At 46.7% G+C, this 27,688-nt stretch overlaps 1 protein-coding gene across 2 annotated transcripts; it reads left to right on the forward strand.

Annotated features, from left to right (window-relative positions):
* APPL1 (adaptor protein, phosphotyrosine interacting with PH domain and leucine zipper 1) lies at positions 1-27,370 on the forward strand. 2 transcript variants are annotated; one of them, XM_077278548.1, is made up of 22 exons: positions 1-197; positions 1,669-1,767; positions 3,240-3,299; positions 6,617-6,688; positions 7,991-8,078; positions 8,162-8,203; positions 8,421-8,479; positions 9,108-9,254; positions 9,344-9,426; positions 10,085-10,243; positions 10,447-10,635; positions 11,239-11,281; positions 13,180-13,236; positions 19,969-20,057; positions 22,701-22,883; positions 23,067-23,113; positions 24,395-24,569; positions 24,655-24,691; positions 25,226-25,372; positions 26,531-26,581; positions 26,661-26,750; positions 27,006-27,370. In XM_077278548.1, exons 1-22 carry the CDS (start codon positions 39-41, stop codon positions 27,150-27,152), a joined length of 2,223 nt encoding a protein of 740 aa, XP_077134663.1. In that variant the 5' UTR covers positions 1-38; the 3' UTR covers positions 27,153-27,370. The 2 variants fall into 2 exon arrangements, with proteins under 2 accessions (XP_077134663.1, XP_077134664.1); XM_077278549.1 differs by having other exon boundaries at positions 191-349.
* Positions 27,371-27,688: the final 318 nt, after the last annotated feature.

Genomic DNA, 27,688 nt, shown 5'->3' on the forward strand with positions numbered 1-27,688 from the left:
AAATTAAAGCATTATCGAGTGACGGCTCCTGCTAGCCAATGAGCTTGTTCGGAGGCGGGACATCCGCTGTGTGCGCTCCTGGATGTAAATCAGCTGCTGTCGCTCCGGTTGTGGTGTCTCGCTTCCTCGGTTCCTCCCTCGCCATGCTCGGTACCGATAAACTTCCCATCGAGGAGACGCTGGAGGACAGTCCTCAGGTCAGGGCTCTGCCTGGGAGAGGGACTCTTGCAGTAATGGGGGAGATATAGTGAGTTTGACGTCAATTTATGACGTCAGGCTCTGCCTGCAGCAATGTGTCAGCAGCACGGGCCGCCTCAGCCCTTCATCATGGGCTTCACGTGCTACAATGGTAATTTAGGGGGCAACTGATAATTGACAGCTGAAGCCGTGATGGTGGGATGTCTGCGGCCGCTCCTGCAGCTTCACCTGTGACTGTGCTGCTGCTCCTCGGTTACTCCTCCTGGAAATGCAGAATAGGACGACTGGGTGCAGCCATTCTGCTTCCTGTGGAAAGGGCGTGACCGTGTGCGGTGCAGGGACATGTCCTCAGTACTAGCACCCACATTATCATAGTTTCCTCCTGGAAGGTCCCCTGCCCCCCTCCTTTTACCCAGGCTTCAGCTTCCGCACCCAAGTAATGATACTTTCTCCTCGGATTTCAAAATACTTGATTGAAACAATCTTGTTCTCTACCTGCTGTAGAATGTGAGCCACAGAGCACAAGCAAGACCCCGGCGCGCGTCAGGGCAGGCAGCACGGTGGCTCAGTGGGTAGCACTGCAGCCTTGCAGCTCTGGGGTCCTGGGTTCAAATCCCACCAAGGACAACATCCGCAAGGAGTTTGTATGTTCTCCCCGTGCTTGCGTCGGTTTCCTCCGTATTCTCCGATTTCCTCCCACACTCCAAAGACATACTGATGGGGAATATAGATTGTGAGCCCCATTGGGAGCATCGATGAAAACACCTCTATGGAATATAATAGTGCTATATAAGCAAAGCATAATAAATACAGTAATAATAATAGGCACCACGAGCCCCTGCCATCCAGTGGTGTTGGCATCATCAAGCTCCCTCCATCTTTCACTGTAAGCATCATCTATCCTTCGCTGTAGGCATCACTGAGCTCCTGCCATGCTTCACTGGGTGTTCTTTTTAGCAAATGTCATTCTTCCTCCTCCAGACTTGTGGCTGATCATTAGGCCCAAAAAGATCCAGTTTACTTACATCGCTCCATAGAACAGAATCCCAAACCTTCTGTGGCTTATTTATGATTCTTTAGTATATTGCAGGTGACTTCTCTTGTGCCTTAGGGTCATGAGAGGTGCACATCTCGGAGTTTGGACCCTCAGTGCTGCTGCCTACAAATCTAAAGAAAGGGCCAAGACTCCTCAGGAGGGCTGCCTGTGCATTATGTGTGCAGCGAGCCCTGACCCCAATGGTTACAGCCGCCCCTACTTCCTGAATAGTCACAGCGGAGCCTCTGCAGTCTGACTCCCTGTATGTTTCCCAGTAGTCGCAGCAGGCGCCCACCGCACTGATCTCAGCCCCTCTTCCTCTACTTTGTATGACTTTCGTCAGGGAATGTCGACCATGATCTAATATTTATTAAATTATCATCTGTGCCGAATGATTACACGACATCTCACACCGGACCTGTCCTTGTTTTCAGACCCGATCTCTCCTGGGAGTGTTCGAGGAGGATGCCGCTGCCATCTCCAGTTACTGCAGCCAGCTTTATCATGCCATGCGCAGGATCTATGATGCCCAGGTACTGACTAGCAGACAACTTTATATATTGTTACTAAAGGGAACTTGTACATGAGAAACTGAGCAGAAGGATATCTAGCTTTATGGGAAAAGATTCAGTATTACTTGTATTTTTCTCAGTGAAATTTCTGGAGTTTCTGAGCTTGGGAGTCCAGTGGGCGTGCCTATCGGTGATTGACAGCTCTCCCTATATGCACACTTATACTGACAATCATTAAGTAGTAAGTAGGACCGCCCACTGGACTCTACATCTGTGACACAATCTCGGTGCTTATATTGTGTTCACCTTTTTAGGGAACGATTGTTTGCTTTCCTCTCTAGTTCCTACTGGCAGAATGACCACAATGACCAAAGTCCGGGAGGAACAAAACATTAACATCACTGTTTTTAATTATTTTGTCAATTTTTTTTATCAGTTGCTTGTTTTAAAGGGAATCCGTCAGCTGTTTTTTGCTATGGAATCTAAGCGTAGCATAATGTAGGGGAAGAGAGCCTGATTCCAACAACATATCATTTACTGGGCTGCTTGGTGCAGTTTTGATAGAATCCTTGTTTAATCTGATGTGGCAGTGCTCTGAATGCTGAATAACCACGCCCACACCACTGATTGGCTGCTTCCTGTGTACACTGTGCATTGTACCAATCAATGATGGGGGCAAGGTTACACAGATTAGCCTGACATGCCTGCACATGTCACCTAGTCCTGTAGCGATAATCTCCTGCTGATAAAACGCTGATTGTATTTAAACAGCCTAATAAGTAACACATCCCTGGAATCAGGCTCTCTGCCCCTACATTATGCTTCTCTCAGAATAAAGCCCTAAAAACCAGCTGATGGATTCCCATTAAATTGCCACCATTTTGATCATAGATTATTCTATTTAGTTTAGCAAATTGATTGAAGAAATTGATGATTTTGAAAAGTGTGATTAAAAAAAAAAAAATACATAGTAGACAGAATGCACGCCAAAGTGGTCGTAATGGTGGACCTTTCTGGAACATTTTACTGGTTTATGACATTAGGTCTCGTTTTCCTACATCCCTTTTAGTGCGTAGTGGAGCAGAGATCTGTAAATGCTTAAAATCCTATGTATGAGATATAAATCAAAGAATCTGAAATGTCTGCTCATAACTGCGTGGAGGTCTCACAGGTGCGCCCCCACGCTCCATTCATTCTCTATGGGACTGCGTTTAAAGCTCAGCTTTTTCCAACAGCCCCATAGAGAGTTAATGGAGCGGAAGTACGCAAGCTCGATGGCCGCTTCATTCAGACCGGGCACCGCAGAGTCCCATTCTTGGCATCCGTGTGTGTGCGGGGTCCCTGCAGTTGGACCCCCACCAATTACCAATAGGTGATAGCTTCTAAATATGGGAATAACCCTTTAATTATATTATGAAGTTTTCTATATCTAGAGGAAAAACATTTTTATTTTATTAATTTTTAATAATCGCTTTTTTGTTTTGTGTCACCAGAATGAACTTAGTGCCGCCACTCACCTGACATCCAAACTATTGAAAGAATACGAGAAGCAGGTATGTGGACCGTTGTAATACGGTATGTCTGACTTTAGTTGGTTGCCCCAAAGTCAAAATGTATCACCTATCCATATCCAGGGAATAAGCCTTAAAGCCCCCGATATCAGGTGAACTGGGGTCCCTGTGTCCCCCTGTATGCGTAGTGCTATCAGCTTGCTTGCAGTCAAACCCTTTATCACATCTTTAGGGGATATCATCTGGATTGTTAAGTTTTGATTGATTCCTTACAGTTTTGGCAGTTTCTCGTGGGCGTGGTTATCATTCCTGTTCTCCTATTGCATCCAGAGCAGTGGGGGCTAGGGTTGAGCGACTTTTATTTTTATAGGATCGGGTCGGGTTTCACGAAACCCGACTTTCTCAAAAGTCGGGTCGAGTGAAATTGGCCGATCCTATAAAAAAGTCGGGGTCGGCCGAAACACGAAACCCAATGCAGTGCAATGGGATACTATGGTTCCCAGGGTCTGAAGGAGAGGAAACTCTCCTTCAGGCCCTGGGATCCATATTAATGTGTAAAATAAAGAATTAAAATAAAAAATATTGATATACTCACCTCTCCGACGCAGCCTGCACCTTACCGAGGGAACCGGCAGCCTTCTTTGCTTAAAATGCGCGTGTGAATGGCCTTAGATGACGTCACGGCTTCTGATTGGTCGCGGCCGCCCATGTGACCGCCTCGTGACCAATCACAAGCCGTGACGTAATTCTCAGGTCCTAAATTCCTAATTCTAGCCATTCAGGACCTGAAAATTACGTCACGGCTTGTAATTGGTCGCGTGGCGGTCACATGGGCGGCCGCGACCAATCACAAGCCGTGACGTCATCTAAGGCCCTGAACGCGCTCATTCTTAGGAAGGAAGGCTGCCGGAAAGAAGCCGAGGGTGAGTATATTCCTATTAGGTATATACTCACCCTCGGACGCGCCCTGCTTTCCGGCAGCCTTCCTTCTTAAGAATGAGCGCGTGAATGGCCTTAGATGACGTCACGGCTTGTGATTGGTCGCGGCCGCCCATGTGACCGCCACGCGACCAATCACAAGCCGTGACGTAATTCTCAGGTCCTAAATTCCTAATTCTAGGATTAAAAAGTCGGCGACTTCTGAAAATGGCCGACCCGTTTCGCTCAACCCTAGTGGGGGCAGCTCCTGCTGCAGCTGGCTACATTACAGCCAAAAACTGGGAGACCAAGGATCTCTGCTCTCCTGAGACTCCTTTTCAAGGATTTTAGATTTCTCTCAGTTTTTTATATATTTTTTTTAAATTGAATTGTGGATTTTTGATGCGTAACCGTCGTTACATTTCCTCCACATGTGAACATGGCCATATTGTGCTGTCACTTAATACTGGAATGCAGGCAACCATTCATATCACACTTTGATCGCTCTTTTAACCTGTTATGGGTGAAGATAACCCTGTGTGTGTGCTAGGTGTTATATTCTCAGTGCAAAGTACAGAGCATAGACAGCAGCGTCGTCATTTATGAACAGTTTTTTTCCCCTAAATGCATTTTGTGCAAGAAATACTGATTAAAATAATAATTAAAATTTCTTCTTATTTTTTTTTTTTATTTTTTTTTACTGTAAACAAGGGATCACAATGGTATATTATCTGTTGTAGAAGGTACCGCAGCTGCATTTACCTGCACAGTACAGTTAGGTCCATATATATTTGGACAGAGACAACATTTTTCTATTTTTGGTTATAGACATTAACACAATGAATTTTAAACAAAACAATTCAGATGCAGTTGAAGTTCAGACTTTCAGCTTTCATTTGAGGGTATCCACAATAAAATTGGATGAAGGGTTTAGGAGTTTCAGCTCCTTAACATGTGCCACCCTGTTTTTAAAGGGACCAAAAGTAATTGGACAATTGACTCCAAGGCTATTTCATGGACAGGTGTGGGCAATCCCTGCGTTATGTCATTCTCAATTAAGCAGATAAAAGGCCTGGAGTTGATTTGAGGTGTGGTGCTTGCATTTGGAAGGTTTTGCTGTGAAGTAAACATGCGGTAAAAGGAGCTCTCCATGCAGGTGAAACAAGCCATCCTTAAGCTGCGAAAACAGAAAAAACCCATCCGAGAAATTGCTACAATATTAGGAGTGGCAAAATCTACAGTTTGGTACATTCTGAGAAGGAAAGAAAGCACTGGTGAACTCATCAATGCAAAAAGACCTGGGCGCCCACAGAAGATAACAGTGGTGGGTGATCACAGAATAATCTCCATGGTGAAGAGAAACCCCTTCACAACAGCCAACCAAGTGACCAACACTCTCCAGGAGGTCGGCGTATCAATATCCAAATCTACCATAAAGAGAAGACTGCATGAAAGTAACTACAGAGGGTTCACTGCACGGTGCAAGCCACTCATAAGCATCAAGAATAAAATGGCTAGACTGGACTTTAATAAAAAACATCTAAAAAAGCCAGCACAGTTCTGGAAGAACATTCTTTGGACAGATGAAACCAAGATCAACCTCTACCAGAATGATGGGAAGAGAAAAGTATGGCGAAGGCGTGGTACAGCTCATGATCCAAAGCATACCACATCATCTGTAAAACACGGCGGAGGCAGTGTGATGGCTTGGGCATGCATGGCTGCCAGTGGCACTGGGTCACTAGTGTTTATTGATGATGTGACACAGGACAGAAGAAGCCAAATGAATTCTGAGGTATTCAGAGCCGCCATACTGTGTGCTCAGATCCAGCCAAATGCAGCCAAACTGCATACTACAGATGGACAATGACCAAAAACATAACGCCAAAGAAACCCAGGAGTTTATTAAAGCAAAGACGTGGAATATTCTTGAATGGCCAAGTCAGTCACCTGATCTCAACCCAACTGAGCAGCATTTCACTTGTTAAAGACTAAACTTCAGACAGTAAGGCCCACAAACAAACAGCAACTGAAAACCACCGCAGTGAAGGCCTGGCAGAGCATCAAAAAGGAGGTAACACAGCGTCTGGTGATGTCCATGAGTTCAAGGCTTCAGGCAGTCATTGCCAACAAAGAGTTTTCAACCAAGTACTAGAAATGAACATTTTATTTAAAATTATTGAATCTGTCCAATTACTTTTGGTCCCTTTAAAAACAGGGTGGCACATGTTAAGGAGCTGAAACTCCTAAACCCTTCACCCAATTTTAATGTGGATTCCCTCAAATGAAAGCAGAAAGTCTGAACTTCAACTGCATCTGAATTGTTTTGTTTAAAATTCATTGTGGTAATGTCTATAACCAAAATTAGAAAAATGTTGTCTCTGTCCAAATATATATGGACCTAACTGTATATACCACATATATGGTATTTTTATTTGCAGCGCTTTCCACTAGGGGGCGATGACGAGGTGATGACATCAACTTTACAGCAGTTTTCAAAAGTGATTGATGAAGTAAGTACCCCAGCTACACCCCAGCTACACCCGGAGCCGCTCGCCCTTCTTTATGTTCTAGTGTGGTTTATATAGTTATTTGGCAACTTTCACCCCCTCCTGCCGTTGAAAATTTTTCCTTTCCCTTTTTTTCAAGAACCATTTTTTTTTCTTATTTTTTTTTTATATATTTTACATAGCCGCATGTGAACTTTTTTTTATTTATTTATTTTTTTTAAATTATTGAAGGACAAGTTGGAATTTTGGATGGCACCATTCATTTTACCCCTCAGGGAAATGGTGAAAGAAATGTAATTTAGTCCATATATACCGGTGTGTGTATGTATGTATGTATGTATGTATGTATGTATGTATGTGTATATATATATATATATATATATATATATATATATATATATATATATATATATATATATATATATATATATATATATATATATATATATATATATATATATATATATATATATATATATATATATATATGTATATATATATTTTATTTTTCCTTTTAAGTGCTACAAAAAATTCAGAACTTTGCTAAAAAAAAAAAAAAAAAAAAAATTGTTGCTATTTTCTGAAACCTTTTTTTTCCATTGCTGTGTGAGGGCTTGTTTTTAGAGTTGCGAGCTGTAAAGTTCATTGGTACCTTTTTGGGGTACATAGAAATTCTGGTGTTTTTTTTTTGTTTTTTTCTTTATGTTCACTCTAAAGTTTAATGTCTACAGATCAGACTATTGTGGACATGGCAATAACAAATGCTTTTCATTTTTTAAGTGGAGGGGTGATTTAAAATTAGTATTTTTAAACTTATTTTTTTAAACTTTTTTTACACTTTTTTTTCACCTGAAGGTCTTGAACCTGTGTTTTTTTTAATTTATTTATTTATTTATTTATTTTTTATTTATTTTTAATCACTTGTACCATACACACTTCATCATTGCAGGATACAGTGAAGATCATGGTTTCTTAGTATGGCTTCACAGGAGTACCTGGATGGCCATTGTTTGCAATGACAATTCTTTAGAACCCCCTCACTCGTATCATTGGGGGTCGATATATGCCGGAGCTGGAACTGGACCAGAATTGTGCAACTTAAATGCTGTTATTAAATATTGATGGTGGCATTTAAGTGGTTAAACAGAAGCGATTAGATTGCTGCTGTTAGACCAGGTGCCGGCTGTACAGTACAGCCGGCGCCCGCCCTGTGTAGAGCCAGCTTTGCTCCTGGGTCGGCTCCTGAGATGCTGCACCTGTCTACATTATCCCTGAGTGTACCTTTCTCATCTCTTCTGCCCACAGCTGAGCTCGTGCCATGCCGTCTTATCCACGCAGCTGGCGGACGCCATGATGTTTCCCATTAGCCAGTTTAAAGAGAGGGATTTAAAAGGTAAATGCCGCCCATATCCAGAGCCGGCCCGGCCTTCTTGTATTATGTCTTGATTTATGTTTTCATCTTATTTTTTTCTACAGAAATCCTGACTCTGAAGGAGATTTTCCAGATTTCCAGCAATGGTATGCAAGTGTCATGTGTGCATTACTTCTAGATCCCCGGGACTTGTGATGTGTTACATACTTAGCTGGGCGTGTAGTATTTTACATTGCTGGGTGTAATGATGAGGGTCAGACTCCGCAGCTTTAAGTCCCAGATATCTTCATTAATGTATTACATTGTTATATTTCCATATTATTGTCAGTGATGAATGATCCATGTATTCTTTTTTTCTCTTAGATCATGATGTAGCAATCAATAGATACAGCCGGCTGTCTAAAAAGCGAGAGAATGAAAGGGTAATATATATATATTTTTTAAAAAATTTTCTTCCTTTTTCCTAGATAATCTTCCATTTCCAACAGCTGATAAAACAAGATCTACCATCCACAATAGGTGATGTCACAGCTTACCTCCTCCCCCTCCTGTACAATTACTGATAACACCCCTATATACAGTAGATAACACAGGATCCACCATTCACAATAGGTGATGTCACAGCTCACCTCCTCCTCCTGTACAATGACTGATAACTCCTCTATATACAGTAGATAACACAGGATCCACCATTCACAATAGGTGATGTCACAGCTCACCTCCTCCTCCTGTACAATGACTGATGAAACCTCTGTATACAGTAGATAACACCGGATCCACCATTCACAATAGGTGATCTCACAGCTCATCTCCTCCTTCCTAATTTTGAATTCTTTAGTTATCCAATAAAGTTGAGATTTTTTTTTTTTTTTGCATTTTGCTTTTTTTTTTATTTTATTTTTTTTTTAGGTGTAGACATTGACTTACTGGGCAGCCACCTGAAGATGGAGAAGATCTCATATGTTGCTGTTATTGTGTTTTGGTTTTGGCATTGGGTCACATTGCGCCTTGCAGTTATGAAATGAGCCGACATGTGACTTTTATTTGTAGACTAAGTTCGAGGCCACAGAAGACGTGTACACGGCCAGGAAGAAGCAGCACCAGACCATGATGCATTATTTCTGTGCACTGAACACCATCCAATACAAAAAGAAAATTGCAATCTTAGAGCCGCTTTTAGGCTACATGCAGGCGCAGGTAACGTCACCGGCGGTAGAAAAAAAATCCATGTAAATCTATCCGTTCAATCGTTTCATCTGTTTTTTTTGGTTTTTTTTCTTTTCTAGATTAGTTTTTTTAAGATGGGCTCGGAGAACCTCAATGGTCAGCTGGAGGAATTCATGGCCAACATTTCTACAAGCGTGCAGAAGTGAGTATGAGAATCGGATCAATCACACGCCACGCTCTCATATTTCCCTGCAGATGTCTGTAAATCAACCATCACGTGCTTTTAACCACCACAGGTGGAGCAGAGCAGCTGTTAACCTGTTAAATCCCACAGTCAATCACTGACCGCTTCATTTAACACACGCCGGTCAGAAGTGCGTCATTCCATACGCCCATCAGCGCTCTGTGACTTGAGCACTGGGCGCCGATGGGCTGTCATGACAGCCGGGGGTCTGCTGATGATCTCCATGCTTGTCATGACGATTCTCCTGTGAACTTTGGTATTGCTGTGTTCGTACATGTTGCCCCATTTAAAAAAATAAAAAATGCACGTCTTCCATATCGTTGCATTTGTAAATGTCTGATCTATCAAAATGAAAAATAAATTAATCCGATCGGTAAACAGCGTAACATGAAAAAAAATCAAAACGTCAGAATTAAGTTTTTTAGCCACCGCAACATTGCAATTGGAGATCAAAACATCGCATCTTCACCAAAATGGTATCAGTAAAAACGCCAGCTTGGGGGTCAAAAAAAATAATCCTTCGCCCACCACGAGATTCTGAAAAAACAAAACGGAAATTTGACGCGGGCATGAAGGTGTTAAAGGGGTTTTCTCATCGGTGACATTTCCATTTTAGTGTACGTAGAGAAATGGACGGTGATGTGGAGACGATGCATCAAACCATCCAAGACATGGAGGTGGCGAGTGAGCCCTTGTACTTACCGGATCCGGATCCAAAGAAGCTTCCCGTCAACCGCAACTTAACGCGGAAAGCCGGCTACCTCAACATACGCAAGTATGAGAAGGCGACCTCTGTCAGAGCTATATGCCCAGCCTATACCTGCCCTTATCGTAGCGGTCTGGCTGTATTGTTAGAGGCACTGTATGATGCCCATGTGTTTGGTGGCTGCGTCGTTAAGCATGGCCGTACAGCTAGCGGCTCTGTGTAGGGTGACAACTGCCATCACGGCTAAGTCTTCGGTTCTCTTCCTGTTGCAGTAAGACGGGGCTGGTGTCCTCCACTTGGGAGCGACAATACTTCTTCACTCAGGGAGGAAATCTGATGAGTCAGGCGAGGGGAGACGTGGCCGGTGGACTGGTCATGGACATAGACAACTGCTCCGTGATGGCCGTGGACTCCGAAGATCGAAGATATTGCTTCCAAATCACATCCTTCGACGGGAAAAAGTTGGTATCAATATATGGGTCTCTGGGTGGTCTCACTCTGGCCAAGGTCACAACTATGTTAATAATAATATTTATACATTTTTTGTTTTTTTTATTGATTTTGCTCAATTAAAACACAAAAAAAATATTAAAATAATATACTGCTACATTCAAAGATCCCTAAAAAATATTTTTTACCATGAGAGCGGGACAAGTTGTAGCTTTATTGTCTGGATTTTTTTTGCTTATCCTATATATGTTTGAAAGGTGAGACAGCAAATTCTGCCATTGTTTTTTTTCTTTTTCTTTTTCCCCCAGCATTCACCATGTGGGTTAAGTATTATGATAATCTGTAGAGTTGTTACAACTAAAAATAAAATGATGTGCATGTTTTTTTTTATACATTGTTACTTTTAATGGAAATTTTTTTTTTACATTATTATTTTTTAACATTTCATTTTATATATTTTGTTTTATCGTTTACTTTAGTAACACTAGGGGACTTATAGGAAGAGCCTTGTAGCAGTAAGATGGCAGCCAGGGGGGACAATGTTGGGCCTTCTATAATTTTTTTGTTAAGATATTTGGGAATAATATTTGTGCTTTTTTTTTTTTTTTTTGCAGATTTGTAATTCTACAAGCAGAGAGCAGGAAGGACAGCGAAGAGGTACCGACATTTGCATCCTTGTGTTCTGTGCGTTCACATAGAGAATAACATGAAACATCTCTGACCTAAACTGTACAGTAGTATTGAAACACATCTTTTCTTTATCGCCTCTCATTGGGGGACACAGGAACCATGGGTGTATTCTGCTGCCACTAGGAGGCTGACACTATGCAAATATAAAAGTTAGCTCCTCTGCAGTATACACCCCACTGACTGGCATTATACTCTTCAGTTTAGCTTAGTGTCAGTAGGAGGTAGACATGGGTCTTTCATTAGACCCTTATCTACCTCAATGTGCGTCGTTTCTTTTCAGGTTTTTCCAGAGGGATACAGGGTGAACAGTCACACCTGTATTCCCATAATACGGACTATGAGTACGGCGTGTGCTGCCACCCTGTATCCTCATAGGTCTCTCAGCATGACCGTGATCCTGGCACACAAGCGTGCTCAGAAGTCCGATCCCATTCTGGATCTTAAATTGCTGAACAAGAGTTCGTCTGAAGCACTTCAGGATGGAATCCCTTCGTTCAGTAATTGCTTCCATGGAGGCTCAGGAATTTCTTTGTTCCATAGATATTCAGGGCGCCTACCTCCATGTTCCGATATTCCCGGGACATTACCGATGCCTGCGCTTTGCAGTGCTTCAGGAACATTTTCAGTTCGTCGCCCTGCCGTTCGGTCTTGCAACCGCCCCAAGAGTTTTCACGAAGATCATGGCGGCGCTGATGGCCATCTTGAGGGTCAGAGGCCTGGCTCTGATCCATACCTCGACGACATCCTCATCCAGGCTCCGTCCTTTTCTCAGGCCCACGGAAGTCTGTCCATCATTCTCGACACCTTAGTCCGTTTCGAGTGGCTGGTCAACCGGAAAAGTCCTGCCTTATTCCTTCTCAGCGCATCATCTTTCTGGGCATGCTCTTCGACACTCGTCAGACCAAGGTCTTTCTTCCCGAAGACTAGAGATCCATTCTTCGTCGGGACATACGCGTGCTCCAGGGCCCTCGGTCTCCCTCTTTCCGATCGGCCATGAAGGTTTTGCGGAGGATGGTAGCAACATTGGAAGCAATTCCCTTCGCCCAATTTCACTCACGACCTCTTCAGCAAGCCATCCTGTCTCAGTGGAACAGGTCTGTCTTCTCCCTGGACCGCCCGATCCGACTCTCTCCCCGGGTCAAACGGTCTCTCAACTGGTGGCTCACGTCACCTCTTGTCTCCCAGGGCAGGTCCTTCCTTCCAGTTCACTGGCAAGTGGTGACGACGGATGCCAGCCTGCTCGGCTGGGGTGCGGTGTTTCGCCACCTGACTGTATTATGAGAATGCCGTGAAGTGGCGGGGTAGCTCAAAGAATTGATCAATTGTTTGCTAAATGTCTCATATTTGAAATACAGATAGAATTTAGTATGTGCATGTGCACCTTATGTATTGTGTCCTGACCTTAAGCAGTGCTGGCTTCTCCCTTTTGAATGAAAGATGGAGGGCTTACATTGGAATCCTATATGTAACGCAGCACACAATGTTCGAAGTATCAAAATACCCAGTCTCTGTATATGAATACACTGTAAAATCAGCCAAATGGCCACATGCATGAATAGAGGCAAGGGGAAGTTGGTTAGGTGTAGTATTGCTTACCCATAATTATGGAGGAACCTCCCCTTGAGAAAGCAAGACACGAAACGCGCGTCGGGGCAGCGCTGGTGGGCTTCACCGATTCCTCCATTGTTTGTATCCAATGATAATGATTTAAAAAATGTTTTAACTTGTAATGTTTCAACAAACTATTTATTTTACTCTTCATCGGTGGTTTATTGCTAATCTTTTGCTTTGGTCTTTATGTAATGTGTATGTATGAGATGCTTCTTCTCCATGACCGTGACTCCATGTTCCTTCTTATGTTGCAGTGGATAACTACAATTAATAACATCTCCAAGCGTATATATCTGACAGAGAATCCCGAGGTGAGTGTCTGTGTACTAGAGATGCAACTTCTCAATGTCAATTGTTAGAATCTCAAAACTACCCCACCACCAAAAAAAAATAATAATAAAATTGTGGAATTTCACTTTTTTTTTTCTAATTTTCAACAAATGTGAAATCTTTTTCCTGCTTTGTAGTGCATCACACGATAAAATGAACGGTGTCTTTCAAAAGTACAACTCGTCTTGCAAAAAACAATCCCTCATACGGCCATATGCATGTATTTGGGGCTAAAAAAGAGGTATTTTTGGTTCTTACCGTAAAATCTCTTTCTTGGAGCCTTAATTGGAGGACACAGGTAACCATGGGCGTATGCTGCTGTCGCTAGGAAGCTGACACTATGCAAATAAAGATAACTCCTCCCAGGGAGTATACACCCTCCGACAGGCATCAGGTGCTGTGTCCCCCAATGAAGGCTCCAAGAAAGAGATTTTACAGTAAGAACCAAAAATCCCTCTTTCTTTCTCGCTTCATTGGGGGACACAGGTAACCATGGGACGTCCAAAAGCAGTCCCAAGGGCGGGTTAATATGGAAAGAGAGTTAGGTCGGCTGGTGCAAAACCGCCACCTGCAGTATCTTCCTACCCAGGCCTGCATCCGCAGAAGCCTGAGTGTGCACCTTTTAGAATTTTACAAAGGTGTGGATGGAGGACCTCGTTGCGGCCTTGCAAACCTGTGAGGCCGAAGCTTGGTGATGAACTGCCCAGGAAGCTCCCACAGCCCGGGGAGAGTGAGCCCTCACCCCCGGGGGAGGCTGTTTGTTTTGAACACGGTATGCCTCCAGGACCGCCGAACGGATCCACTGAGCAATTGTGGATTTTGAGGCGGGGAGCCCCTTCCGAGACGACAAACAGAGGATCGGACTGACATAAAGGAGCAGTTCTGGAAAAATAGACTCGGATAGCCCTGACCTCATCCAAATTGTGGAGAGATTTCTCCAAAGGATGAACTGGAGAAGGGCACAACAAAGGAAGGACGATGTCTTCATTGATGTGAAAAGCCGAAACCACCTTCGGCAGAAAGGAAGGAACAGGCCGAAGGACTACTTTGTCCTGGTGTAGGATCAGGAAGGGAGAACAACAGGACAATGCCGCCAACTCAGAAACTCTCCTGATCGAGGTGATGGCGACCAAGAAAGCTACTTTCCAAGAAAGAAGCGGGAAAGAAATGTCTCGAATTGGTTCAGATGGCGCGCACTGGAGGGCGCCGAGCACAAGGTTGAGATCCCAGGGATCAACCGGAGGATGGTAAGGAGGTGCTATATGAGCAACCCCCTGAAGGAAGGTTCTCACCTGTGGAAGAGAAGCCAGGTCTCTTTGAAAAAGAATTGACAGAGCCGAGACTTGACCCTTTAACGTGCTCAGAGAGAGGCTCGAATCGAGACCCGATTGAAGAAAGCCAAGAAGTGAAGGCAGGGGAAAAACCATAGGAGATAGACCGTTGTCGTCGCACCATCGGAAAAAGGCCTTCCAACACCTATGGTAGATACGGGAAGATGCCGGTTTCCTAGCCCTTATCATGGTCTGTATGACACGTTGAGAAAAACCTGCATCCTTTAGGACCACGGCCTCAACGGCCATACCATTAAATTCAGAGACCGAGCATTCAGGTGGAAGAGGGGACCCTGCGATAGAAGATCCGGACGGTCTGGAAGTCTCCAGGGGACATCCGATAACATGTTCACTAGCTGCGCATACCAGGCCCTGCGGGGCCAATCTGGAGCTACTAAGAGAACAGGAACTCCCTCTGACTTTATCTTTTTGGCGACCCTTGGAAGCAAGTGGAGAGGAGGGAACAGATAAGGCATCTGAAACGGCCCACGAAATCACGAGGGCGTTGCAGCCGATGGCCATCGGATCCCGAGATCTAGATACGTACTGGGGAACCTTGTGGTTTGTTCGGGAGGCCATGAGGTCGACGTCCGGCACTCCCCACCTTTGACAAATCTAGTGGAAGACAGAGGGGAGAAGAGCCCACTCGCCTCACATGAGCCCCCGACGGCTGAGGAAGTCTGCTTCCCAATTGTCCACCCCTGGGATGTGGACAGCTGAAATGGAGGGGATGTGGTTCTCTGCCCACCGTAGAATTTTTGCCACTTCCCTCATGACCTGCATGCTGCGAGTCCCTCCCTGGTGGTTTATATAAGCCACAGCTGTGGCGTTGTTCGACTGAATGCAGACTGGTTTTCCCGAGAGGAGGGACTGCCAGCGGAGGAGGGCTAGGAAGATAGCCCTGATCTTCAAGAAATTGATCGGGAGACGTGCCTCTTGAGCAGTCCAGCAACCATGGGCTGTGAGGCGGAGAAAGGCCGCACCCCACCCCTGGAGACTGGCGTCTGTGGTGATGACCTGCCAGTGGAGAGGGAGAATCAACCTCCCGCGCAGAAAGGAGGTGGATAGCGTCCACCAAGTAAGAGACTGTCTCACATTGAGAGGGAGGAGAACGGGGCGGTCTAGGGAAAGTGGACTCCTGTCCCAAATGGACAGAAGGGCCAGTTGGAGAGGGCGAGAATGGAACTGAGCATAAGGGACCGCTTCCATGGAAGCGACCATCTTTCTCAGAACCCTCATGCCGAGCTGTAGAGGTAGAGGAGTAGGACGCTTTAGGGCTTTGATGCCCCTCCGAAGAGAAAGGAACTTCTCCCTTGGGAGGAAGACCTGGGCCTGAATGGTGTCGAATTCCATGCCCAGGAATTCTAGACGTTGGGTCGGAATCAAGGTGACTTCTGTTCGTTGATTATCCAACCAAGGCGGGTCAACGTGTCCAGAGTGATCTGGAGATTCTGACCACAGTCCCGGCGAGACGGACCTTTCACGAGAAGGTCATCGAGGTAGGGGATTACCAGAATCCCTTTCGATCGAAGGTTGGCCATGACCGCCGCCATTACCTTCGTAAAGACCCTGGGAGCTGACGCCAGGCTGAACGGAAGGGCCGTGAATTGGAAATCTGGTCCTGGTTCGCGAAACGAAGGAACCTTTGGGATGTGTAGGTACGCATCCTGAATGTCCACAGAGCACAGAAATTCCCCCGGTTCCTTGGAAGCGATCACCGAGCGCAGAGACTCCATCTTGAAATGCCGAATACGGAGGTGGCGGTTCAACTGTTTTGAGATCCAAAATCGAGCGAAGAGAGCCGTCTTTTTTCGGAACTACGAAAAGATTCGAATAAAAACCGGAAAACCGCTGGTTGGAAGGGACTGGGATGATAACCCTGGAGGCGAGGAGGGAATCGACAGCCTGGAGAAGCCCTGGGACATGGGAGGGCTGTTTGGGTGGATGAGAGAGGAAGAAACGTCTTCCTGGGGGCGAAGAAAATTCTATTTTGTAGCCTGATGTAACGATCTCCCTGACCCAGGCATCGTTGACCACCGATAGCCAAGCCTCTATGAAGAGAAGAAGACTGCCTCCCACCCTGGAAAGATTTCCAGGTGGGGGTGACCTGTCATTTTAGAAGAAAATCTGTGGTCGTGAGAACCGTAAGACTTGGAGGAGCGGCTTTTAGCTCTCTAGTGAGGGGTAGGTCGGAAAGAAGGCTTCCTTCGTTCCCTTTGAGAGGAGGGCCGGTCTTGCTGAGAGGCACCACCCTATGAAGCGAAGGAGCGAAAGGATTGGGGACCCTTTCTATTGAAGGGACGCCTAGGCTTAGATTGCGGCAGAGAAGTGCTCTTGCCGCCAGTGGCGTCTGAAATCATTTGGTCTAGCTGTGCGCCAAAAAGCCTGGATCCTTGGAAAGGCAGATCTGTGAGGGATTTTTTGGAAGAGGGATCTGCGTTCCACGCCTTCAGCCAAAGGACACGGCGAATGGCGGCAATGTTGCTGTTTGCCCTAGCAGAGCAAGCAGCCGCATCGAGAGAGGCATTCAAGAGGTTTTTCCCAGCAAGTGAAATCTGATCTGCTAAATCCGCTAGCTCCTATGCGGGAGCCGAAGCTACAATGCCTCTAGGGTCTTGGCCCATGCCGACACCGCTTTCGCCACCCAAGAAGAGGCGAAATTGGGACAGAGGCAGGCGCCAGAAGCTTCAAAGGCTGATTTGGTTAAAGCCTTGATTTGCCTGTCCGTGGGGTCCTTCAGAGACGCCGCGTCAGGAATGGACAGCCGTGTCTGGGAGGATAATCTAGGCACCGGTGGATCTACCTTAGGTGATTTGGACCATTTCTTAACAAAGTCTGAATCAAAAGGGTATAAAATGTCCAGACTTTACCTTCCCGGAAAGCGTTTACCGGAATGTTCCCAGTGTCTAGACGTAGTGCTGTCAAATTCCTTGTGATTGGGAAAAACTCTAGGATGCTTCATCCGTTTGAAAGAAACGGAGATGTCCCGAGAAGCTGCTTCTTCCTCCTTAAGCTCAAGCGTTTGAATAATGGCCGAGATAAGGCTGTCAACCATATCCTGGGTCTCGGAAGTCTGATCTGCATCTGAGTCAGATTCCGACTGAGAAGATACATCTGACCCGACGTCCGCCTGCGAGGAGGGAAAACAGGTAGAGAGGGGTATTCCGGCTGACGCAGTGGGGTCCGGAGAAGTGGATGAAGAACTAGACAGAAATCGCTTTCTGGATCTTTTCTCAAGTCTCCCCCTATGAGGGCCTTGGTCAGGTGCGAGCGAATCGCTGTGTGAAGCGTTCGTGGCACTGGTGGTGGTAGTCAGCAGTGGAATACGTTCTAGTACCTGAACCAGGGACTGAGATACTTTAGTCAAGTCCGAGACTGACTGAGTCATCGCAACAGCCCACTCCGGGGGAGTGCACTCATCCCGAGCATTAGGGGCCTCCTGAGAAACGGACATGATGGAAGGACTGCAGGACATACAGAAAGGCGACGGCTGGCCTGAAGCCCACTTTTTCTTACAGTGGGCACAAGCGTAGTGAATTACCGTAGGGATGTAGCCGCGGGCCCCTGTGGGGTTGTGCATAGGTAGAGAGTGAAAAATACCAGAAGCACAATGCCAGCAGGCAATGCAGCTTAGGGAAGTAGCTGCCGGGGAAGGAGTATAGCAAAGCGATCTGGCAATCAGCGCAGTGCTGGAAAAACTGTGTCCCCCGCCTAGAAGAGGTCCTGGAGGGCACGCGATGCGCCTGAGGTAATTAGCCGGGAAGACGCGGTATGCTGTGCCATGCGGGTGCAGAGAGCGCACCAGAGAAGGGGCGTGGTCGAGCGAATAGAAACCGGCGACCTGATAGGACGGTGGTATAGAGGGGCATGGCCCGCCTGAGCATGACCAATACCAGCGCTGGATTCCATGGAGAGACGTGCCCAGCACTGAGAAGATCCGGAGAGGGAGCGCCGAAAAGCAAGGGGGTGTGGCCTTACGGAGCAAAGCACGCCGGAAGCAGCGGCAGGGAAGCGCGCGCTGCAGGGAAGAAAAGGCGCGCATTTCAAATAAAGGAGCGTCCGCTATGTCTCCCCAAACGTGTCCCCATAAAAGGAGCGCCCGAAACTGTGGAGAGCGCTGCACAAGGTAGCGCTGCGGAGGCTGTGCTTAAAGAAGCTAAGGCCTCTTTCACACTAGCGTCGTGCACTGCACGTCGCTATGCGTCGTTTTGCAGAAAAAACGCATCCTGCAAAATTGCTTGCAGGATGCGTTTTTTCTCCATAGACTTTTATTAGCGACGCATTGCCACATGTCGCAACCGGCGTGCGACGGTTGCATCGCGTTGCGTCAGACCGTCGCCACCAAAAAAGTTGCATGTAACGTTTTTTGGTGCCTCATCTGCATGCGCGGCCGGAACTCCGCCCCCGCCTCCCCGCACCTCACAATGGGGCAGCGGATGCATTGAAAAACAGCATCCGCTGCCCGCGTTGTGCGGCGCTTCCACATTATGCGTCGCAACTTCGCATTGCGACGTCCAGTGCACGACGCTAATGTGAAAGTAGCCTAAGTCCCTATGAAAAGGCAGGACGGACTGACCGAGGACGGACTGATGGCGGGGGATGATTAGTTTCTCTGTACCTGATCTTGTCCCAGTCGAGGATCACGTCAGGAGCCCTTGGGGAGTAGAAAGGGTCCTGGAAGAGGGGATCCTCCTTCCCATGTCGTGCCACGGCGTAGAAGACGGCGTCAACCCCTGAAAAGGGGGGGGAGGCCACCGAAGGTGACCGCCGTCTTCCCCTCAGCCCTCTCTGAGGAGAGGGATGAGGAGGGGATAGGGCGAGGACTGGCCACCAAAATAGTCACCCTGAAACACCCATAAGGGTGACGGGGGACAGAGTCCTGCCCAGCGGGTCCGAGAGGGTGCGATGTGGGTGATCCCACTTCTCTCTCTGTCGCATAATGAAGGGAAAACAGGGTGAGAAAAAACTGCACCCTGCTACCCAGAAGAGAAATCTGAAAAAGAAAGGGAAAATTATTAATAACACACAACAAAACCCTGTAAGGAAAAATAAAGCGGATCTGGTGTTCGATCCAGGTCCGCCTCCTACAGACACTAAGCAAAAACTGAGTTGCCTGGTGCCTGTCGGAGGGTGTGTACTGCCGCGGAGGAGTTATCCTCCCCGGCAGTTCCCAAAGGTAGACAACCCCTCTTCCGGTTTGCTTTAGAGCTTCATTTGATAGACGCCCCAGACTCTCTATACAATTACTTTCTTACTCTTAAAAAAATAAATTATTTATTTGATATTTTATCGTGAACTGAATTGTCCCTGCAGCATCCTGACCTAAATGGCTGATTAATTTATTCATGTGTTTTTACATATTATTGAATGTTTCCAACACAGGAAACTGCTGCAAGAGTTAACCAGTCTGCCATAGAAGCGGTGACTCCATCTCCGTCTTTCCAGCAACGCCATGAGAGTATGCGACCGGTGTAAGTTAATCTTCAGGATAGTCGAGATTTTTTTTTTTCTCTTTTGGGCTAAGCTGCTCAGAATAATGACTTCTCTGGTTAATTAAAAAAAAAAAAAAAAAAAAAAAGTTTCATGGTCTTTGGAAAACTTTGACAAAACTTTTGCATTACAAAAAGTTGCAAATTGACCTAGTATGACCAGTAGATTGATCTATAGATATATATATATCCGGGATATAAGCAGATCGCACCCTGGCTGTTTCAAAATAGACAGGTACCTGGTATTCACTAATGGAGCCTGAGTCCTTGGGATAAATCTTCTCTAGTAATTGGACACGAAAATTGTGGTGGTGTCCTGTGGCCTCTTAGCCATGGAGGATGAGTTATCCTTGTTTCTTCTTATCTTTTGGCCTGAATGCAAGCAAAATGTCACTTTGAACAAGACCACAAGTTTTTACCTTTTTTGGGGGGGGGGGAGGGGGAGGGTGGCTTTGGTAGTTGTGGTCTGAACTGCTTTTTTGGGAATATATTGATTTGAAGCCCTGAGTCTTATAAAGCAAGTGTCTGTGTGTGATCATGTGGGTATTCCTCTAAAGGTACCTTCACACTAAGCGACTTTGCAGCGAGAACGACGATGATCCGTGACGTTGCAGCGTCCTGGATAGCGATCTCGTTGTGTTTGACACGCAGCAGCGATCTGGATCCCGCTGTGATATCGCTGGTCGGAGCTAGAAGTCCAGAACTTTATTTCGTCGCTGATCACCCGCTGTCATCACTGGATCGGCGTGTGTGACGCCGATCCAGCGATGTGTTCACTTGTAACCAGGGTCGCGCTTAGTAACCCGATATTTACCCTGGTTATCATTGTAAAAGTAAAAAAAAAAACAGTACATACTCACATTCTGATGTCTGTCAGGTGCCCCGGCGTCCACAGGGTTACGCACTGCTGCTCAGAGCTAAAGCAGAGCACAGCGGTGACGTCACCGCTGTGCTCTGCTTTACGGCCGGCGCTGGCAGTCAGTGCGGGAAGCTGACGGCGGAGGACGTGACAGACATTGGAATGTGAGTATGTAGTGTTTTTTTTTGTTTTTGTTTGTTTTTTAACTTTTACAATGGTAACCAGGGTAAATATTGGGTTACTAAGCGCGGCCCTGCACTTAGTAACCCGATTTTTACCCTGGTTACCCGGGTGCTGCAGGGGGACTTCGGCATCGTTGAAGACAGTTTCAACGATGCCGAAGTCGTTCCCCTGATCGTTGGTCGCTGGAGAGCGGTCTGTGTGACAGCTCCCCAGCGACCACACAGCGACTTACCAACGATCACGGCCAGGTCGTATCGCTGGTCGTGATCGTTGGTAAGTCGTTTAGTGTAACGGTACCTTTATCCTGGATATTAGCTGGTCCTGCATATCTAAAGTTTACACTAAGCCTTTAAGGGGGTTGTCCGGTGAAAACAAGTTATCTAACCGCAGGATTAGGTGATAATTTATTGGTGGAAGTCCGACTACTGGGACCCACAACTTACAGAAGAAAGCAGAAGTTGTACCACTGTTACAAATTGTCATGGCAGGTCGTATGCCTGACGGCTACTCCATCTACTCTATATGGGACTGACAGAAAGAGGCGAGTGCAGCACTCGGCAGCCCTATAGGGAGTAAATGGAGAGGTGGTTGAGCATGCGCATTGCCACGCCAGTCCAGTCTTCTGCCAATTGATGCAGGTCCCTGTAGTCGGATGCCCACAGACACCATCACGTTACATAAGAGAGGAGCTGCAGGGTTTCAAAAGTTTTTCTGTGGCCTTTCCCTCTAACGACTTCTGAAAACCCCTTTAATTTTCTTGTTTCTGTAAAGTTTTAAAAAAGGTGTAATGCTTTAAATCAGGGGTGCACAACTCTGGTCCTCAAGGACCACCAACAGAGCATGTTTTCAGGGTTTCCTTAGCATTGCACAAGGTGTTGGTGATTGAATTATCACCTGCGCAATACTAAGGAAATCCTGGAAACATGGACTGCTTGTGCTCCTTGAGGACTGGTTCAAACAATCTTTTTGTTAGGTTTTGTTCACAGTAAGTTGATTACAGGGTGTTACCACTGCTCGATCACCCAACGATCGGCTGTAATCCAATCCTGTTACCACAGGGTAAATGGGGTCTTACACAGATACAGACCCACCTGGAACAAGGTACCCTTTTTAGCCACAGCATATTTACGCATTTTTAACCCGTTAACACTGAGGCCAATATTAGTTTTCGCACACTGATTGCTGCAGATGTCTGCTATGTAGCACAGCCGGCATCTCCCTCGTATCCTGTAGGCTCAGCTCCTGAGCCTGCTCCATACTTGGGTAGCCAGCATGAGACATACTTTTACCCCCTGTATTGGGAAGGGGTTAAACCTCTAACTGGCTTTTTATACTTACTGCTTTATTCCAAGATGGATTAGGAGGGCACAGCTGAGAGACTTAGCTGTGTTCTCCTCCTGATTCTTTCCATTGCAAGGCAATCCTCTCTGCACAGTGAAGTTTAGCCGGCCCGTGAGCACGTAGGACGCCACTCCGATGTCTTAGCAAGCTGCTAAACTTTATGTGCGCGTCTATGGAGTATCCCTAGGACGCCCTCGCTGCGGTTTAGTGCAGAATTGATTGTTTTACACTTTCCTATACAGACAGTTTCGTCCTCGCACCACCCGTACAAACAGCACCGGCTCCGTGGGCTCCGACTCCTCCGCTTTGACTTCTCTGTCGTTGGACTCCATTGTAGCCCCAGACACTCCTATACAGTTTGATATCATTTCACCAGTCAGCGAAGACCAGTCTGGACAACCCAGGACCCCTGGACAGTCTGGCAGGTACAAGCGGCACGGTGTGGGTCATGGTTTTAGCTTTAAATGTTTATACATTTTTATTTTTTTCATTTTTTTTTTATATGACCCCCAACATTACATAGCGCTTAATGCAGCATGCTTTGATTCACCATAGAAGCTTGCAATCTAATGTCAGTGCTTTTTTTTTTTTTTTTTTTTTTTTTACAGACGAACAAACCCTTTTGGAGAATCTGGTGAAAAATCGGAATCTGAAGGTAATTTTTATGCAAAGTTTACAGATTAAAACTCAACTGTCACAACATTCCCTTACCTTTCTAAGACACACTGGTGCTCCCTGCGTGGTTCTCTCTGCCTGGTGCTCTCTCTGCCTGGTGCTCTCTCTGCCTGGTGCTCTCTCTGCCTGGTGCTCTCTCTGCCTGGTGCTCTCTCTGCCTGGTGCTCCCTCTGCCTGGTGCTCTCTCTGCCTGGTGCTCTCTCTGCCTGGTGCTCCCTCTGCCTGGTGCTCTCTCTGCCTGGTGCTCTCTCTGCCTGGTGCTCCCTCTGCCTGGTGCTCCCTCTGCCTGGTGCTCCCTCTGCCTGGTGCTCTCTCTGCCTGGTGCTCTCTCTGCCTGGTGCTCTCTCTGCCTGGTGCTCTCTCTGCCTGGTGTTCTCTCTGCCTGGTGCTCCCTCTGCCTGGTGCTCTCTCTGCCTGGTGCTCCCTCTGCCTGGTGCTCCCTCTGCCTGGTGCTCCCTCTGCCTGGTGCTCTCTCTGCCTGGTGCTCCCTCTGCCTGGTGCTCCCTCTGCCTGGTGTTCTCTCTGCCTGGTGCTCCCTCTGCCTGGTGCTCTCTCTGCCTGGTGCTCCCTCTGCCTGGTGCTCCCTCTGCCTGGTGCTCTCTCTGCCTGGTGCTCTCTCTGCCTGGTGTTCTCTCTGCCTGGTGCTCCCTCTGCCTGGTGCTCTCTCTGCCTGGTGCTCCCTCTGCCTGGTGCTCCCTCTGCCTGGTGCTCCCTCTGCCTGGTGCTCCCTCTGCCTGGTGCTCCCTCTGCCTGGTGCTCCCTCTGCCTGGTGCTCCCTCTGCCTGGTGCTCCCTTTCTGGTGCGCCCCGCCTGGTGATCCCTTTCTGGTGCGCCCCGCCTGGTGATCCCTTTCTGGTGCGCCCCGCCTGGTGATCCCTTTCTTGTGCTCCCTGCCTTGTGCTTCCTGCCTGGTGCCGGTCACTAGAGATTTACATAACCACATCGTGCCTATTCCGTCATGTATTTGCTGCAGATTTCCTCTTACAAATGCTGCCCATCGGTAATTTAATAGGCAAATTTAAAATTAAATCCACAATGACAATCTTCTGCGTGTAAATGGGGTCATAATTACCCACTTTACAATCCTTGCTCTGGATTTTGTAGCATATTTTCAATGTCAAATCCTATAATTCCTAGCTGATTCTCTATTTGCAAGACCCCATTGTAAAGGAAACACGTCACCCCAGTGTCAGCACCAGGAGACGTTTTGCAGTTGTGAGTAGTTCAGTTTCTGTTATTTACATGTTTTTTCCGCCTTTAGATTCGATCCTTCACCAGTTATTCATTGTCCGTTTCCTGGGATCCATGGAAGTGAAAGCGGACGACTGTCCGGAGGTCGTATATGAAACTATGCGCCAGATCTTAGCGGCTCGCGCGATACACAACATATTTCGCATGACTGAGTCGCATCTCCTTGTGACTTGTGACTGTTTAAAGTAAGTAACTTCCATTTGTGACTCGTGAAGCTTCGGAGGAGGATTTACTGCACGGCCTAAACCTTTTCACATCTTGTCACTATAGGCTGATTGATCCTCAAACGCAAGTCACAAGATTGAGGGTAAGTGCTGGAAAAAACAAAAGAAGTCAATATAAAACTGATCTCTGCACTGGAGAGATGATGGCAACTTCAGCAGTGTGTAGAGCACCTTGCTGTCCACTAGAGGGCAGTATAACAATGCACTTTACTCCCCAGCGTTCCATAATCTCTGAGCTCCGCTGAAATTACACCCATCATCCGCCTACATGAGATTTTAGTTTTTTTTATGGATTTATTGTAAAATTATTTATACTGCACCCTACAAATGGGTAAGGATTCTGCATTGGATTTTTACACTGTATTCTACTTTAGAAGCAATATGGCCTCAGCTTAGTATTCCATATGAATACGTAATATATCATCATTTGTGTTCCTCCATGTAAAATTACAGGTGCAGCCTCCTCCCATAACTATTTATGGGCCCCTGTGTTATGGATCCCTACAATGTGAATCTGTAAGGATGCACAACCCCCGCCACTGGGGATGGCATCTACTTCATGCGTCAGTAAAGATCCATTATAATTCGCTTTGATGTGTTTTTTTTTTTTTTTTTAGTTTCCGCTGCCAAATGTGGTTTTATACGCCACCCATCAGGAGAACAAGCGTCTCTTTGGCTTCGTGCTGAGAACGGCCGGGGGGCGGACGGAGGGCAGACCCGTCTCTGTGTGCTACATTTTTGAGTCAAACAATGAAGGCGAGAAGGTAAATCTAATATCATTATGTCTATGAATGGTCTGTGCCATAAGTGTCCATTCCTAGCACTGGTAGATCTGACAGTCCCCGGGAAGTGCTCCACCAATCACTGCCGGTGTATCCACCCTAGATGCGAAATATAGGAGCTGGTTACTTGGTGCAATAATCCAGAAATGCCGAATGTGAAATGTAATTCGGAGCATTGGACTGGCAATTCTCTGAACAGGAAGTGTTGTCATGTGCACGCAGGGTCAGGGATGTAGTCATTAGGCTGAATGCAGGGTCAGGGATGTAGTTGTTAGGCTGCACGCGGGGTCAGGGATGTGGTCGTTGGGCTGCACGTGGGGTCAGGGATGTGGTCGTTGGGCTGCACGCGGGGTCAGGGATGTGGTCGCTGGGCTGCACGCCGTGTCAGGGATGTGGTCGCTGGGCTGCACGCCGTGTCAGGGATGTGGTCGCTGGGCTGCGGTCGCTGGGCTGCACATGGGGTCAGGGATGTGGTCGTTGGGCTACACGCGGGCTCAAGGATGTGGTCGTTGGGCTGCACGCGGGCTCAGGGATGTGGTCGTTGGGCTGCACGCGGCCTCAGGGATGTGGTCGCTGGGCTGCAATAGGGGTCAGGGATGTGGTCGCTGGGCTGCAATGGGGGTCAGGGATGTGGTCGCTGGGCTGCACGCGGGGTCTGGGATGTGGTCGCTGGGCTGCACTCGGGGTCTGGGATGTGGTCGCTGGGCTGCATGCTGGGGCCTGGGATGTGGCTGCTGGGCTGCACGTGGGGTCTGGGATGTGGTCGCTGGGCTGCACGCGGGGTCTGGGATGTAATCCCTGGGCTGCACGCAGGGTCAGGGATGTGGTTGCTGGGCTCGTAAGCATGTTATTACCAGGATTTTCACATAATTTAATGGTCTTGACTGATTTCCTGTTGTACTGTGGAGCTGTGGCCAATCACTGTAGGGAAAGCAGCAGGACCGCATTCTTGTCAAGGGGACTGACTGCAGTTTCTGCTCCAGAAGTGGTCAAACCATTCATATTCTACAGATATGTCCTAACTTTATAACCCTTCAGAAGTGGAATTTTGTTGAAGGCACACTATGTACAGCGGTTTATATCACACATGCCGTTCCTCTGTCGCTCCTCCTGGACCTAATCTACGTGCTGTATCCCCAGATTTGTGACTCGGTTGGCCTCGCCAAGCAGATTGCTCTTCATGCCGAGCTAGTAAGTGATCGTCCTTTCTTCGCTATCTTGTATATCGTTTCTTTTACAAACCCATCATGGTCTTACTGTTGTATTGAAGGATCGGAGGGCTTCGGAAAAGCAAAAGGAGATTGAGAAAGTGAAGGAAAAGCAAGAAAAAGAAATGAACAAACAGAAACAGATAGAAAAGGTAAAGGGAAGTATTTGGGGGCTTCATTTAAAGGGTCCGGCGTGTGTCAGTCGGGTTGTCCAGAGAATCCAAAAATGGTGCTAACCTTGTCTTCGAAATGTTTGTTGTCACAGAACCTAATGATATAAGATGGCGATGTTTCTGCGGAAATTTTTTTTTGGATGACTCCTTAAAGGGGCAAGAGTTATCTAATTAATGGAAGAATTGACACGAGTATTCAAAAAAGTAAAATAAAAAAATAATTTATTTTTTCAGGACTTGGAGGAGCAGAGTCGGTTGATAGCAGCTTCCAGTAGACCCAACCAGACGGGCGCAGAAGGACATATTGTTCTTGGTGCCAACCAATCGGAGGATGGTGACCACAGCGAGGAATCGAAAAAGAAAGGGGAGTCGGAGGCGTGAGACATGACGCAGGCAGAGACTCGTCGCCATAATGCTCCTGCTCATTTGTGTGGCACGTGAGACAGAAGTTTTGTACTCTTGTGATTTTGGACGCCGTCAGTCATGTCTGCAGCAGTGCGTCACTCCGGCCATGGATCACGGACTGGAGATTTCACTTATGTGGAATCTATAATTTTTTTTATTTTTAAGAAATCCTAAGAAACAGACGTCAGATTTGGGGTCTGAGTGGTTTGTTTTTTTGTGTCTTATTTAGAATTATTTTTCAGAAATCGACCTCATTCTGCTTTTCTACTCCTTCGCTGTTGGTCGGCGTTTCTTACTGTTTGTTTACTGAGCAAGTTATCGCATCCTAAAAGGTTTTTTTTCCTGGGACGCTGGTAGCGTATCGTATCCATAGCAGACGTCATAGCCTTTAACGAACAAAGCATTGAACATAACCGTTTATGTAGTAGAAAAAGTTAAAAGGGTACTCTCATCTCGGACATTTATGGCTTATCCTTTGCATATGCCGTAAAGACCTGTCAGATGTGGGACCT

The sequence above is a fragment of the Ranitomeya variabilis genome, chromosome 8 (assembly GCF_051348905.1).
Source record: "Ranitomeya variabilis isolate aRanVar5 chromosome 8, aRanVar5.hap1, whole genome shotgun sequence".
NCBI classification, from domain to species: domain Eukaryota; kingdom Metazoa; phylum Chordata; class Amphibia; order Anura; family Dendrobatidae; genus Ranitomeya; species Ranitomeya variabilis.

Coding starts and splice junctions, on each gene's coding strand:
- APPL1 (XM_077278548.1), top strand. CDS start 39: ATGAGCTTGTTCGGAGGCGGGACATCCGCTGTGTGCGCTCCTGGATGT. Junction 8,079..8,161: donor TAAAGAGAGGGATTTAAAAG/GTAAATGCCGCC, acceptor TTTTTTCTACAG/AAATCCTGACTCTGAAGGAG. Junction 24,570..24,654: donor GTGACTTGTGACTGTTTAAA/GTAAGTAACTTC, acceptor TTGTCACTATAG/GCTGATTGATCCTCAAACGC.